At 42.4% G+C, this 16740-nt stretch overlaps 2 protein-coding genes across 2 annotated transcripts; one reads left to right on the plus strand and one right to left on the minus strand.

Annotated features, from left to right (window-relative positions):
• Positions 1-1229: 1229 nt before the first annotated feature.
• Positions 1230-4633, plus strand: LOC131213986 (nose resistant to fluoxetine protein 6). The gene is made up of 5 exons (XM_058208271.1): positions 1230-1488; positions 2002-2368; positions 2461-2755; positions 2835-3939; positions 4010-4633. Exons 1-5 carry the CDS (start codon positions 1290-1292, stop codon positions 4135-4137), a joined length of 2094 nt encoding a protein of 697 aa, XP_058064254.1. The 5' UTR covers positions 1230-1289; the 3' UTR covers positions 4138-4633.
• On the minus strand, positions 4318-16490 carry LOC131213196 (nuclear factor of activated T-cells 5-like). The gene is made up of 7 exons (XM_058207191.1): positions 16244-16490; positions 13340-13612; positions 11750-12523; positions 11474-11664; positions 11069-11384; positions 7075-8970; positions 4318-6993 (listed from the first exon to the last, which is right to left on the minus strand). Exons 1-7 carry the CDS (start codon positions 16488-16490, stop codon positions 6989-6991), a joined length of 3702 nt encoding a protein of 1233 aa, XP_058063174.1. The 3' UTR covers positions 4318-6988.
• Between the last annotated feature and the right edge of the window lie 250 nt (positions 16491-16740).

The raw sequence follows: 16740 nt of genomic DNA on the forward strand, positions 1-16740 counted from the left end.
CGGGCTCTTTGGCAGCTCTCTGTTGCTGGGGGAAGCTCGAGATCTGTCATAGACAAATGCTTTGTTTATATTTCTTCTGCGGCAACAACCGCTGGGGTCGTATTATCCTCCACTCCACGCGCACCTAGACCACGCACACCACTATTGCTCCACGCGAGCACCGTCAGCACTCCGACGCGGCAGTCGTGCTATAGTTGTGTGTTTGCACAACGGCGCACCGACCGCGCACCGACCACGCACAGCTAAAACCGCTATTTAATTAGCACTAACAATGTTTTCCACTGCGCATTACACTCGATAAGGACCGAGAAGGACCTTAGCCAGGGTCGTATTGGTATAACTAGTACCCAATACGCCCTTTTCACCCTAAATTCTGGCTTTACCACGACCAGCACAAACTCACACCCTCACTCTTTCAACTCACGATGACAACCTGCCTCGTATTATCCTGTACCAGAGAGACAATGTTAATCTCTCCGATGCTCTTCTGTACCGTTTTGACGGACAGGGTTGTTGGTCCCGCGCCAAACCCCCTGTCACGCCGGTATCGGGAATCGAAACCATGACCAGGTTTTGAGACAACCGGTCCCGGGATTCGAACCCAGGCCGACAGTAACGTGACAGTACAGTGACAGTAACGAGCGTTACCGACTGCTCTATAAGCGGGGGCAAATTTATAACTAACTGTCCATTCGATTCTACGAATGCCCTGCCTCTGATTGAAGGTAATTAAGTATATTAATCAAAAAATCAACGTCAACCAAAAAATGAGCACGAAAACTCCTTTCGCCCTTTGTGCAGTCTCACACTAAAAGGGACACCCATTATTAAAAGGAGGAGGTATCATCTACGTATCTATATCATATAGGTATCTATCTAGGTTCATTTTGCGTGATTCAAAGAGCATCCAGGTTTATTTATAATTAAAACTATTGTGTCCCTTTTAATTCGCTCCCACAAAAGAAGAAATTTACTATAAATTACAATCTCAAATACATCGAATCTCTATAATCGAAAGCGAAGGTTCGTTAATAGCTATCTACTTTCCTCACCACACTTAACTCTCGGTGGGCATGTCCTCTTAAAGTAGAATCAAACTCAAGTAGTGGTCGAGTGAACTACAAAAACAATCATTCACTCATTATCAAGCACTGAAAATGTTAATTCCTATAAAACACAATCTAAACATTTGTTTCAGCTCATTTGTACTTCGACGGTGTTGCACAGTTGACCGTTATAAGTTATACATAACACTCGTGCGGCCTGTTTTGTTTCTAATTAATAATACTATGTTGCTTTGGTGGTTTTGGTTGTTTGGAATTGCCCATATCGTACTTGCCAATGAAAGATCATTCGGAGAGTACATCGTGTTTGGACCATCGCACTTCATATTGGACGCTCTTCGTTTGCCTAACGATACCCTTTGTGATCGACAGCTCAAGGCAGTGGTTACTGGTTTGAAAGCAAAAGAAATCTGGTCATTTGAATGTAAGTGATAATAAATTATACATAAAACTATTCAGAATTAAGGAACCAAGTTATTCTTAGTGCTACAATGAAATCCTACAAATTGAGCCCAAACTTTCCTTACAAAATACATGCAGGTTACATGCTACATGCTCATCTTTTGAGAAGTAAAACGTTTTTTTGCTATTTCTACTAAGGTTTCAATTGTACATTTAATCTATCTACTCCATTTATTTCACGCACATTTATCCCGGTAAGCAAACAAAGCTATAGAAAACATACGAATGAAGATTGCTTCGAGTGTCACAGCTCTTCAACCTGTAGCACTCGATAATCTATGTCACAAACAGTAGCGTCAAATACATAGCGCAACACACCCTTTCTTTGCGCAATCGTCCGTTCCAAACTCCATTAGCGAAGCCTCTCGAAAGAAAGAAAGACGGGCAAAGTTGTCCCGAGTTCGTTGCTCCGAGATGAACGCAAAGCGAACAAAGCAGAAAAAAATAATACGCCTATCGTTATATCCAATTTTAGTCGCAGATGCATGGGGTAAGTGGCCATCAGGCGTGCTAGCCGGCAACCTCTACGAACTGGGTAACTATGATCAATGTGTTGGTCTGCGACATGACACTGGCGTCCATGTGGGGCACGGTATCATTGAGGGAGCATACTGTTTGCTGAGCATACCCCTCGAGCATATACTACCTGTTCCTACGCAACGTATCATGCCGGGCACAGCCAGAGGTCCATGGACAGTTCACCTAGGATCTTGTCTACCGACAACCTGCAGTGCAGCACAATTTCTGAAGATACTTAATGAGACCTATCCTGCCTTGCCGGCCCCTCATATGGTGTGCAACTCAATACCGCCTTCGATTGGCACTGTTCAATACGTCGCTATGTGAGTATTTCTTTCAGTTTCCTGATAAAACACATATTTGCGCTTAGACTGAAATTATCAGTTTATCTTTGCCAATGATCACTTTGCTATAGATTCATATTTGCTCTGATCGGATTATTGGTGCTTGTGAGTACGGCGTACGATACACTAGTACGGTGGGTCAGGCTTAAACCTCGGTACAACCTGGTCATCTTTTCGCTGTATTCAAATGCTTTGAAATTATTTGCAACTACCAACCGCCGCGACTTAGGAAACGAAACAGGCAAACCCAGCACTATCGAGTGTATCAATGGAATACGCGTACTCTCAATGATTTGGGTCGTTTTTAGTCATAACTATGTACGCATCGGAATGATACCACTAGTTAACTCCCACGTGATTCTCACGGTGAGTTTCCAAGAACTTCATAGTATCACCGTCTATCAGCGCCGTCAATTTGGTTTTTATTTCACTTACTTCTCTACAGTGGATCCAGTCCTATCACAGCATGCTAGTCGTGGCATCCACCGTTTCTGTCGATACATTTTTCCTTATCAGTGGACTTCTCACCTGTTGGAGTATCCTGAACGAGCTGGATCGGAACGGCAGACTTAATTTACCGTTAATGTACTTGCATCGGTACCTCCGATTAACACCAGCCTTAGCCGCTTTAATCCTATTCTCTGCCACACTAATGCGCTACAGTGGCTCGGGTCCATTTTGGGACGGCGCCATGTCCCTAACTGCTGATACATGCCGCGACTACTGGTGGTCAGCTCTCCTCTACGTACAGAACTACGTTAACCCTCGCGACATGTGCCTTGGGCACTCCTGGTATCTGTCAGTGGATATGCAGCTTTATCTCATTTCACCTTTTCTAGTCTACCCACTGTGGCGTTGGGGCCGTAGAATTTTGCTTGTTCTAGGAGCGCTGTTGCTTACTTCGATGGTCACTGTGTTCGTACTGTTTCTCATGCACAACCTGCGTCTTTCGTTCCTTGCGGTGGACTCCGACCGTGTTCGACATTCGTACACATACTACCCAACTCATACACGTATGGGCGCGTGGCTAGTGGGGCTCGCTTACGGATATACCCTCCAGCGTACCCGTAAATATCGCGTGAAAATGTCACCATTGGCTGTGTCCGTCGGATGGACGGCAGCCTCGGGTGCCATGTTGACCATCCTACTTGCGGCCTATCCTCTACATCAGACAGATTACGAAAATTTACCGATCATCGCCGACGCCACGTACGAAGCACTCAACCGTGTCGCTTGGGCTGCAGCCGTCGGATGGATCATCTTCGCCTGCGTGAACGGGTACGGCGGTGCTGTCGATCACTTTCTTGGAGCAACCGTATGGCAACCACTGGGGCGTCTCTCCTACTCGATCTATTTGCTACACCTTCCCATCCAGTTGATGATGAGTGGATCCGCCCGACACTCCTTCTATTTCAGTGATTTACTTGCCGCGTATCAGTTTTGGGGAGACATCGGATTTACTTTAACACTTGCAGTATTCTGGACACTGCTGTTTGAGTCGCCGGTGATCGGACTGGAGAAAGTACTGTTTGGCCGGGTTAGACGAAACTGTAAGGTCAAAAGCATGAAAAACACCTGAACGCCTTTTTTTAAACCTTGGCCTTCACCTTTTCTTTACAGCTGACCGACAACCATCAAGAATTGCACAGACCGCCAATTCAATTACGGATAGCCGGGATATGACTCCGAAATCTTGTACTGATCGATGCGATTTTAGAAAATTCAGAAACAGAAAGCTATCTATATAATAAGTACATTGCCCACAAGTTATCACCGTAATGACTGATGATGATATTAGGAATGAATATTTCTCAGTAATTAATATTTTCGATTCGGCTAGTTCGATTTTAAATGCATTACGAGAAAAGATACCAATGAAAAAAAAATTCCACATCAAATTCCATAAAAGTTCTTAAGAATTTATTCGATATAATTGTAAACAGTTTGGTTTATTCCTGAAATGGTAACGATAGTAGTAATGATGGTTTACAATAAATGCTACAACAACTACATAAATGACAATGACACTTTTATAAAAGCTTATTTTCTCGGCCGTTTCGTCTTAGCTAAAGCACATTTTGGTGCTTTGACACACTGTGACTGTGTCTGATACATAACGATTAGAGCAATATCATAAGAATTTTATGAAAGAGCAATATTTTGTGTCATCTCTTGCATATCTTTTGCATTTGAACGTCCCCTTACATTCTATGAATGCTTTGATTTCGAGCACACATTATAATATGACTTCTCTTAAACAATTTTTACCATTTCCATTCTTTTTATCTAATATGGGCAATGAACGCGCAGCATTATGTGTCAATTGTACAAACGATGCATATATTTTAAAGAACCTTCTTCAAACAGTGACACAGATAAGGGTAGATACTTCATTAGGTTTTCCATTTTTTTAAATCTATTCTACGGGAAACTAGTCTTCCCTATAAATAAATTAAAGTATTCTAAACAGTGCGAAAATAACCGCTATGCTAAGTTAACCAGTGCATTAACAAATCAATGCTGAAATAACTTGTTGGAACTTAACTACCAATTAAACTTTTACATTGCATGTATCACCAAGTATGGCGCAAGCATAATTTCACCTTAAAGTAATCGCACTAAATAAAAAAAAGAACAAAATGAGAAACAACCATGTAACTAAAATAAGCACTAGCTTTCTACTTCCTACTAAAAACGTGTAAAACTTGAACAACACGAACAATTTTATTTTCCAATTCACGCTGCGCGACAGGAATCACTATGGAAAACAAACATGTAAATGGGTGCAAACGGGAGCTAAAGCATAAAAACATTTCCAAACTCATCTAAATCTGGGCCTTTGCACAGTCCTATATATCTTGGTTTCTTTTGACAATTTTTCGAAAGCATTTGAACTGTGTCATAAACACGATTTTAACCTTCTAATTTAAAGTATTATAAACAAACAAAGAAATAATACGGAGACGTGATGCTTCCTCATGCTAACATACTGACATGTTCAGTGTTAAAAAACATTTTCACATTTCCTCTAGGTTCCAATTTGCTTTGTACTCTTCTTCAGTTGTCTGTTTTGACTAACATTTTGATCACTTGGCTACAACGTCTCATAACAATTTTGCTCTTTCTTATTTTGCTCATCAGAGATCGTACTACCATATTTGTCTGATTTACTTCTTTTCCGGTGCTTCATATGCAATTAGTATTTAAAGCTTTGTTGTATAACAAATCAAATATATAAAAAAAATCCATTGATTTTCACTTATACCAACATGCAATGCTGTTTATGAATCACTCTGACATTTCATTTCCTCATCGTACATTCATCTTTTTCATCCTGATTCTTCCGCATCACCTTTTATTTTAAGTGTACTAGTTTACTAAAACATAAATTTTAACATGTTATTTGGACCCTTTTCGCCATTATCGTTCCTCATCTTTCCTTCTACTCCTCATATTTCGCCTTCACACTAAACATGTTTCACATACTTATTCAAACCTGCCTGCATACTGGTAGATCTTTTCATTTACTTGTATGGTACAGAAGATGTACTTTTGATATGATACTTCTCCATTCAATGATTGACATGATGATTTAAGGTAGAATATGGCAGCCTGAATTACTACTTTTGCATTTTCTTTGTATCTACTTCCTGTTTTTTCCTAATAATACATGATCAATTGTGCCCCGGCAAATGGATCTTTATATTCTTTTGAAATGATTCTATTTATACAGTAAGCTGAATTCTTCCACTTTCCTTGTTCTCTTAAGTTTACATTGAAAAAAGCTTTTGAAATATCAAGACCTAAAATTATGAAATACTAATTACTTGCGGAGCTAACGAGCTTGGAATGATGAAAGCTCATATTTTTAAGCCATTTGAAGACACGATGAATATAAAAAGGGAAGAGAGAAAAAGAAAACGTAAAACAAAACTGAAAATGAACATAAATTCTGTAGGCGTCCCTCAACACCTAAGAGGACCGACCTCCGAACAATATTCGCGATTCTTTACCTACAGCTAACCACGCTTATTTACTGATCAATCGATTCTTTTAAGTGGGGTATGTATTCAGTTATTGGATCATGGAAGTTATTAGTTGGTTTTGCATAGAAGTTGTATTTTAAAAATTTCTCAACTACATACTTTGAACAAATTCTCTCTTTCTTTGTTAATAACATCATCTTTTCTTTTATAATTTTTTTGTTTGTACCCTTCTCTGTATCCCAAAAATGTTGTATGAATTTCTATTTCTTGTAATTTATTTTTCAATGCACTTTTATTTTTGTTCCTCATCAGATTAATTAAAAATAACAAGCATTTTCACCTGATTGCACATACGAAAACATTGCAATATCTAAAACGTTGTTCCAAATAACAAATCCATACAAATAAGGTTTAGTCACTACAAAGAACCTGCTTTTAGCTGTCTTAACATTAATGGAAACAAACATTTCTCCGAAGTTGCGATTGTTCTAATTCGTTCAGTGATAGATTTTTATCATTTTTCACCATCGTACATATTCGAAGCTAATATGAACAGTTGCTGTGTCTGTTTGCTGTTTACATTCCACCGTTGGAGATTTACTTGGACGAAACGTTACACTACAAAAGAACCAAAAAGAAAAACAATTATGATTTTGCTTGCATGTGAAATTTGAAAAATGTTGCAAAATGAATAACTACTCGAATCAAACGCGTTCGGACAGATGAAATGTATCAACTCGTTATCGGTCATTCCCGTGAGATCACGCGATTCATCGACAAGCGATTGATCGACGACGGATTGATTTGAAGCACCTAGCGCTCCCAACGCATCATCGCGGATAGCATCATCAATATTCGCTGAGCTCATGGTGACAGGTGCAGCAGACGTGTCCATCGGTTGCTGCAAAGGTAACTGTTGAGGGTGTGTTTGCAGCACTGATTGATTAGATGTAAGTGGCACTCCGATTTCCATTTTTTCCGGCAACGGTTGAACTGTGGCCAGTGATTGTGCAACTACTTGCTGTGTCTGAGCATGAGACACTGCTTCCTGTTGCTGTTGTACGTGTTGATCAATGCGTTGCTGATGTTGCTGATGTTGCTGTTGATGCTGCTGTTGTTGAAGGAGCATGAGGTCAGTGGTCTGTTGGTGAGGACTGTGGTGATTTAATTCGTTAAGAATCGAATTGAAGACACCACAGTGTCGCTGTTGCTGCTCACGCAACTGTTGTTGCTCGTGCAATTGCTGTTGTTGCATTTGTTGCTGATGTTCTTGTTGTTGTTTATCCATTGTTGGAGTAGCGAAATGTGATCCAACAGCTTGGAGTGCCGGTGGACAGGTTGTGCCAACGTTTACCAACTCTGGCGTACTCATCGATATTAAAGTGTCTATCGTTTTTTGCGTAGCGAGTGAGTTTTCTTGAGCAGTGAGTATTTCGGCTGCCGCATTCAATATGAAGTCCTGTACAGCTTTCTTTGCATCTTCGTTGCGTACAAGAATAGCAGTATTGGCAACGTTTACGGCTGTCGCCATTTCGCAAACAGACGACTGTTCCATGGAAACAATTGGTACACCCGGCGGCAACAACTGAGCGGCCGCTGCTGCTGCAATTGCCACGTCCACTGCATTAGCAGTGACCTGCTGCTGTTGTTGTTGCTGCTGCTGCAGCAATACATCATGGGTATGGTGCAAAATTGAACCTATCACTGAATCTCCGTCATTTGAAATCGTGAGACTGGGTAGATCTAGTAAACCGCCACTCTGCTGCTGCTGAACTTGCTGCTTCTGCTGCTCCTGCTGCTGCTGCTGCTCGTGCTGCTGTCGCTGCTGTTCCTGCTGCTGCTCCTGCTGCTGCTCCTGCTGCTGCTGCTGCTGCTGCTGCTGCTGCTGCTGCTGCTGCTGCTCCTGCTCCTGCTCCTGCTGCTGCCGCTGCTCCTGCTGCTGCTGATGTTCAGATTTAATGCTGATCGATTTTAAATCGCACTCAAGTACCGGTTTTGAATTATTTGTTGCTCGCATTTGGCTACCGAGCTGATCGTTGGTGTCCATTAAGGCATTTGTAAGCGGAGGGCATAACGACATGGAGCCAAACACAACCCCATCCATCTGGTCGACCAGTGAAAGCAACCCACCTCCGCCGCCACCACCACTCATTTCTAGCAAGTGTGTTTCGGGGGTCAAGAATGATATGTTCGAGGAACTGTCTTCAGTGCAGTCCATGCTCGGCTGTCTAACACTACGGCGCCGGTAAAGGATCGTACTCAATTGACTTCCAACAGCTTGATCATCATGTGCGTTGTCGGTCGAGCCGGGAAACTGATCTAGTGAATTGTCTTCCAGCGAACCTTGACTGCACTCATCTGGCAGTTCCGGCTTAAAACTCTGCGGTGAGGAGCCCGTGAAGGAGGACATTTGCTGTTGCTGTTGTTGCTGATCTGCTGCTGAAGGCCGTCTTAAACCGGCTCCGACAACAGGCGCTACGGGGGGTAGAATGTTGATCGGTGGTAGCATCATACCTTCCTCAATGTACATTGATGTCGATGTATTACGCATATACATTGCTTGCAGTTCATGGTTGCTTTCCTCCTCGTACTTAACTGTAGTAGAAAAATAAAAGGAAACAGACAGAGAAAAGAGAAATCGAAAAACAAAAGAAACAAGAACGATACAGAATAAGTGGAAGAAAAAAAAAGCAAATGGAAAAAGTTTGTAAATGTAAAAAAGAAATGAACCAGGAGAGTTTGTGTCATATTTAAAAACCTACGATCATTAGCGAAGTAAGTGCTACACACATTCGTATACCAAATTGCTACTGAATCTCCGCCTCCTTTCTCAATAACGATACTTACTTCAAGCACAAACCACTCCACAGCAAATTAAGCATCGCATCCAATCTATGTATCTAACAACTATTTCGAAACTACACCTAACAACTACAACTAACTCTCCTACAACTAGAATAAATAGAACAGTTTTAAAACCATTATCTACCAGGAAGAGTGAGCGTCGGTGCTAGTTGTTCATAGTAAATGTAATGTAATATAACGCGACGGAAAACATGTGAAAAATATTTTCATTGCCTTGCGTATTCATGCACGATACAAAGACCACACCAGTTTGTTCAACTCTAATATAGGGTGCACACGTACAAGGCAAACTAATCCAAAAGCGAGAGTATCTACATCTGTCTCAATTACAAGAAAATACAATACTCAACCAAACTGTGTTTACGATGAAATAGTATAAAACAAGATACATTATACTAGTCAAATAAACGTTAGTCAGGGAAGATAAATAAATACAATAACAGAAAGAAAAACGCAGTAGCATGACAACCACGCAAAACAACAATTAACAAAAGTCTTTAAAAACTCTATAACTAAAAAACAACTCTTGTTTGCTAACAAAACATTGAGCAACAGCAGCTCTAGACGAAATTGGAAATAATAAAAACAAACTATCACTATTGAGGTAGTCACCGGCGAGAAGGATCCGTAAGGCAGGAGCATTCCCGAAGACAATTCCCGAAAAATGTAGGATAGCATTTATGAAGCGGAAATGAGAGAAAACAAAACGAATATTCAAGTAATTATGATAGAAACTATGGAAACCAATCCACCGCTTACGAGCGGTTGTGAGAGATACGAAGACAGAGGGTCAGAGGACATTAAAGAAAAAGAAGAAACATAAGTTTGTAAAAGAGAGGAGGACACAAGAATATTATAGACGATTATTACTTCTGTTTCTCTTTAAGAATGTAATGCCGGCCTAAAAGGAGGGTGTACGTCCTATGCGATGCAGTGGAAGTCCTCAAACAGTAACGACTACAGGAAAGATCCAACTACTATGGCAGTCGGTCAGCACCGTGGCCCTTGATCCAAATGGCCGTTATTGCTGTGCGTTGTCCCAGAAGCCTTAACTAATGGACTTAAAAGAACAGTAAAAGGTAACTTTTTTAAAGTCGGTAGGTTCAGTTCTGGGAAGGCACACGGCAAATTTCATATTTGCGGCAAATTTCATATCAGACCCCCTTATCGCATTCGCTGCCGTATGCTTCGCCTTCCCAGAGTTGAGGATCGCCTCACGATGGCCATGGCGCTCTTTGTTGCATATCTCCTTCTCCAAAACATTGACGCGTCTAATCTCCTCGCCTCTCTCCCTTTCTATGCACCATCCCGACATCTGCGGGATAGGCCGCTGTTCCTGATTCCCCCTCGCCGATCTCGCCACGGTCAGAACGATCCATTCCTGCGTGCCCTTTCGGCCTTCAACGAAGCGAGCAGCCTGTTCGACTTCAATGCCTCGCTTTCACTCTTCTGTTCCCGTCTCCTTGACTCCTTTTTATAATCCCCTCCCTCCTCTTCTTCCTCTCCTCATTTTCCACATACCTTTCCTCTTTAGTCTGTAAGTATTTCTCTTTTCTCTTTTTTTTGTTTCTCTCCTTTGAGCATTTGTTAAGCCTGAACGGCGAACATTTTGTAATAATAAATAAATAAATAAATAAATAAATAAATATTGTTCACATTGTACTTCTCAAAGTATACTTGTGGGTAATCGTGGGTAAAATGTACTTGGATCCTCCAAGACAGAGGAAAAGGATGTTATGCCATGATCCAAAAAAGTAAATACACAAGTTCGCGGTGTTGGTGGCGTGAAAGTGGTATAGATAGCATCTGGAGACAATATAAGGCGTACCTTCGTTGCTACTGAGGGCGAAATGACGATTCGCGGTTGGTCCTTCGACAGCAGCTGCTAGCATGCCAAAATAGTTATGTTGATTTTGTCGCTGTTGTTGTTCATGCTGCTGTTGGCGGGGTTGTTGGAGCTTCGCCAAGGACAGAACGCCACCGCGGTGCTGCTGACGTATGTTGCAGGCGCACATTCCCTTAGGGAGATAAACGAAATCGTGCACCTCACTTTTCCTGCCGCCCGACACGATATACATCTTCACCAAAGCTGGTTCCAAGATTTCTTGCTGATCATATGGTGGCACTACGCAAACCAAATGGGCCTTAATATATAAAGTTACACAATATGAGTGAGGCTTACATTCCTTACGACTCCGCATGTTCGCACTTCCTAACCAATATTCTAACTTACGGGTTGCATATATTCCTTGTTCGGTACGATTGATTGCTCCCATGGAGTAACTCCGAGCGCTTTACGACGTTGAAACACGACGCGTGTATCTTTGAGGAAGTTTTTTCCAAGAATGTACAACTCTTCACCCCCCGTAACCGTACAGTTGGCAAAGGATCTTTTACAGATCTCAGGTACGCCTGGAGGTTGTGCTGTAAATAGAATTCAAAATATAAATCAATTAACCGTGATCTACGTTATCCTTTTCCCTACTTTGCCTGCGCCTACGCTACTTACTACAAACAATAGGCTGAGAGGCGACCTGGAGTATCTCACTGCGGCCATCGTCAGCGTTCAGCACGGTTCGAAAAACCATCCGGCAACGAGTGGACTTTTTCTTCGTTCGCGACGTGATCTGGTCAGGAAACCGATGCTCGACGTCGACATTCCGTTCCTTCAGGATGCCGACGCAATCACACGTGACCAACATTCCATTTTCTGGCTTCAGTTGCAGTTCGATGACCGTCGTCCCATCGAGCTTGCGTTCGATGCACGCTGTGGAGTTTTTGCCCGCGACCCGGCATGCTTGATAAAATATATGCGGTGCCGGCCGACCTACATCGGTCCCGATGAACACTTGAAGAACCGTGGGCTTACTGTAGCCGACTAGCCTCACCACCGGAAATCCGTTACCGCTGCGGTCCTTTACGGCACCACGGGAACCTTCGGTTTGATAGCGAGCCCGGTGCTGCTGCTCTGGTTGGGTTACAATCTGGAGCTGTACCTTGCCATCTCGATTGGAAGTGCCTGTTAACGAAGTGATTCCAGCGGCAGTGGATAACACTCCTGCTGGTGATGAAGATGCTGGAGAGATAGTAGTGGACTGATGGGTGACGCTGGATGCATTGGAAGAACTACTGTTGCTATTATTGCCGGAGCTAGAGGAGGAGTTGCTATTGGCGATAATGGTAGGCGGAACGACGACTGAGGGAGCCACTGAGGCGACAGAGGATGCGGATGAAGCTGCAGACAAGTCACTCACCGGAGAGGAGCCCGTTGTAGGCAGTGTTACTGTGGCGACTAGAGATGAACGAAGACTTGACGACACTGACGACAACATTATGCTGCTGTTACGTGGCGCAAAAAAAGAAGAAAAAAGCAAGAAAAACCATTTCATAATTGTTTGAGATCAACGACACCTACTACTAAATTAATGTCGGCAATGCAGCGATACCAGATAAGGGGCGTATAGCATCTCAAAGGGGTATGTGGAAGCAAGAATTTTAGATATGTTGTATATATAACCCGAGCTTCAACCGTCTCGACACGAGATGTGAACGTAATAGTTTCTTCAGACTGTACAATTACCTGGGTCATTCCTGGGAATTACCTGGGAGCAATAGGTCATTCTACACGAACACGAATCTCCTCCGTTATGTCGTTGTTAGTGTTAGTTAGTGACGTTGTTTACACGCCGTCTTTAGTTACTGCTTCACCTTTCATAGTACATGTCTGTTTTCTAACTATGTGAATAGTATCCGTCACGAGGAAATTCCGCCAAATGACGCGCGGTAGCATTTTCTGTCGAGACGCTGTGAGTGATTCATAGTCGGGTTTCATGGGCTCGCGGGTAGGCAAGTGCGTCATAAGGGATTCCCGGGAGCAAATTAAGTTCAGCAGTGTTTCAGTCAAGGCAGCATTAAAGCATTTATAGTTTGTATTAAAACATCACTTACCAATCATTCGGCAAGGTGTCGCCGTTTCGCGAATTGTGAGTGGGTAGAGTGGGGGGTACAACGAGTCCCCCTTCACCATATGGTCTTCCTTCGACTGCTGTGAGATGTGAATGATTGTATACACCGTTTCGGTGCTGATGATGTGAATGACGCTTAGCGCTGTTGTTGACAGTACCACCTGGAACTGGGTGATCGAACGCCGACATAAGGGCTCCGTTTGGCTTTGTATCACAGTTGACTGATGGTGGAGTCCTCACGCTTAGCGTCTGTTTACGCGATAGCTGATTGGCACGATTGGACACCGCCGTGAACTTGTTACTGACCGAGGCCAGCTTGCCCGGTAACACCTTCCCCGAGTACCGCTTTGACGGAAATCGGAGCACTTTTCGATGTACCTTCGAGGAGCTGGACGATACAGTCATCTCTATGATAGAAGTAAAGAGTAAAGAAAAAAACAAGGCACTGTTCAAATCAGGTCGGCTTCTTCGAAAGTTAGCGAATGAAATTTTCGTTTGATGTATCTTCAGCTTGGGGTGTCACAAAGTATCAGAAATCGTTCTTAAAATACGAGTTACCACAAGAAAGTTGAAGCGTTATTCACTGCAAATAAATCACCAAATTATACATTATTGTATCACCGTTGATTCTTTTCCTAAAAGAAACAGTTGTTAGAAGTTCAATTCTACGTGAACTTAAGTTAAAAAGAATATAGTGCGATACGGACCTACAACATAATTTTACAAAGCGGTAGTAAAAAATCAGTTCATCTAAGAAAATCTACTAGCTGGACAAGATTGAAAATCTAATCAATTACTTCGGGATTTTTTCATGATGGGCCCAGCACATTGTTGAACTACTCATGACCAAACCACTGTCACAAACCAAAACTGTCTCTGTTGCAGACCAAAACCGCTCGGCGGTTGTGACTACAGCATAAGCAGAAGAATCAATAATCAACGCAAAGGGCTAAAAAAGAAGTTAGCATAAAGCTATTATAGGGGTATAACAGTGCTGAATTGCCGGCTCCTGATAGATTTCAAATCCGTATACGAGAACACAATTAGAGTAAAATTGTAGGAGATCATGACTAGTTGCGGAACGCCCTCTAATCTTGTATGAAACTTGTGTGAATGACCATAACCACCGTCACAAACCAGATGAGAGTTTATGTCAAACTCTCTACTCTTTCCTCTTCAAAGGCTTAAATAGGCCTTGAGTAAATTGCGGGCCATATGGGTGTGTAGAAAAATTGGAACAAGATCAAATTCATGCTGACATTATCTCTACCAACCCGACAGGGAGCGGGGGATGACATACTAATAGGTAACCGAAAGTTCAATATTGTCTCAATACAAATCTATCGATAAATCGATCTATCTGAAAGATTAACACTAAGAACGATATAATCAAGGAGATTCGCACTAGGGTGCTAGCAGCCAACAGGTCAATCAATCTAAAGAAAGTTTCGCTCACATCTCATCTCCAGGCGGTCGAAGCTGGTGTTGTGCAGTACCTTTATAATCAATGTATTCACATACAGCTCTGAGACATAGACTCTTTCAAAAACTGACGAAACCCTCTTAGACGCATGCGATAGATAGATGCTCAAATTGACTGTTGGCTCCGCATGTGTGGAGGGCCAATGGAGAAGCCATTACAATAGCAAAATGTACATTCTGTACTACAGAAGGCTGTTTGAGAAGGTGCGACTGGTTTGGTACCGAATAAAGCAGGCCTGGTCCACTTGGCGGTTATAGTTGCCAGACAAGTAGGAAGTGTTTGTTTTACTTGCTTCCTACTGTACGCTAAAAAATACAAGTACAATATGTAAAATGTAATCAAGAAACGAAACAATTTTATGTTATTGATGGTTATGGCCACGATACGCGGCTAGACGAAGCGGCAGAGAGTGTAGGGACACAAAAGGTACTGTGTTGACATTTGAAGACAACGAAAAATATATGAACTCAAATTTACCGAAACCGGACTGGTTTCAGTTTATCTTATCACATGGCACGCACAAGGCGGCTTACAACGTTGTATAAGCGTCCCCCTAACAACAACAAGGTATATGAACGTACATTGGTTAAAATTTCGCAGTTTCCTTCTTTCTCTCTCTCTCTCTCTTTCTCTCTTTTTCCATTCCACTTTTTTTCACTTTTTCCTTTTTCTCTTTCTCACCCTTTCTCATTCTCTCTTCTAAAGTAGGTTCTTTCTACTGCTCAAATAGCTCTATATTTTTTACCTTAGAAGAACAGACTGGGCCGTATTTATGGTGGAATCCCATAATTTAACGGTATGGTATATATCGAAAAATGCATAAATACTCAAAACTGTGATGAATGTTACAAAATGGTAATCTGCAAGCTATGTATGGTGTCAGACAAAACGGCAAAAATTCATGACTTCGAAGAAAAACCAACGACAAACAGCCACAGCAGCAACACAAGCCAGAGGCATTGATCACATGCCCAAGTCCTTTAATTAGTGAAACTCCACAGGACATGGTGAATATGCGTGTCGGAAGGTTATCAATCGTTGGACCGTGGCGTAACGTGGTTAGTAGAGAAGCAACTTACCAATTCCGAAACAGTTCCGATCCCAATGATATTGGTGGAACCTGCGTAACTGATTATTTCTCCCACAGCGCTCGTTGTTATCGGATGGTAGTTTGTAGTACTTCTTGGGTACCACCTAATTCTCTGTCGCTCTCTCATGCAGTAAGAGCCTAACCGCTTACCCTAAAACAATCTATAAGTAATGTGCTTTTTGCCATGTGGTTGTCGTTTGATTTTGTTTGTCAGTGGAGCCTCTGATTTAGCTTTGCTCCTTCACACAGATCCCACTGTAGTGCCCTACACAAATCTTCACTTAACTGTGATCCATTCAGGTTAAATATGCTATAAAATCGCTTGTTGCCCGAGAAAGTTTGATAGTCGACATAACCGCTCGCTTTGACCTTTCTCCATTTCTTGTCGAACTTCAAATTATATTAAAGATGCAAGAAGTAATAGAATACGACGCTGTATAGAAAGCTGAGAGAAGGGTTCCTCACCTTTCGAAGAAACCACGCTAGGTATGGTTGATCGTCGAACTACTGCCGCCTCCGCTGCGGCAACAGCCGCCACCGTTGCCGCACTACCATCGTCGCCGTTGTTAACACTGATAGCACCTCGGGTAGTTCCAACAGAAACTCCCTTCCCACCGGTGCGGCCGTTACTTATGATGAACGGTTTTACACCGTTCGATGCAATCGTCGGCATTTCTGGACTGCCAATGCTGCTTCTGTTGCTGCCAATCATCGCCCCAGCAATTAGAGTCGTTCGTCGCGTTGGTGAGGGACATTTCAACATCTCCGCCGCTCACCACCGGCCAAAGTCGAAAACGGGAGCACTTGCTGCTGTGATTCAATGCTGCTGCTAACGTCCTACCAGACTTTGTCCATTTAAACGCACAACCACACACGTAAACTAAACCTTGTGAAACACGCCAGTGAGTAAAATGTTGCCGAAAATGTCGATGATACTGTCAAACTGGGGTTTTTTAAATACA

Source organism: Anopheles bellator, chromosome X (assembly GCF_943735745.2).
Source record: "Anopheles bellator chromosome X, idAnoBellAS_SP24_06.2, whole genome shotgun sequence".
NCBI classification, from domain to species: Eukaryota; Metazoa; Arthropoda; class Insecta; order Diptera; family Culicidae; genus Anopheles; species Anopheles bellator.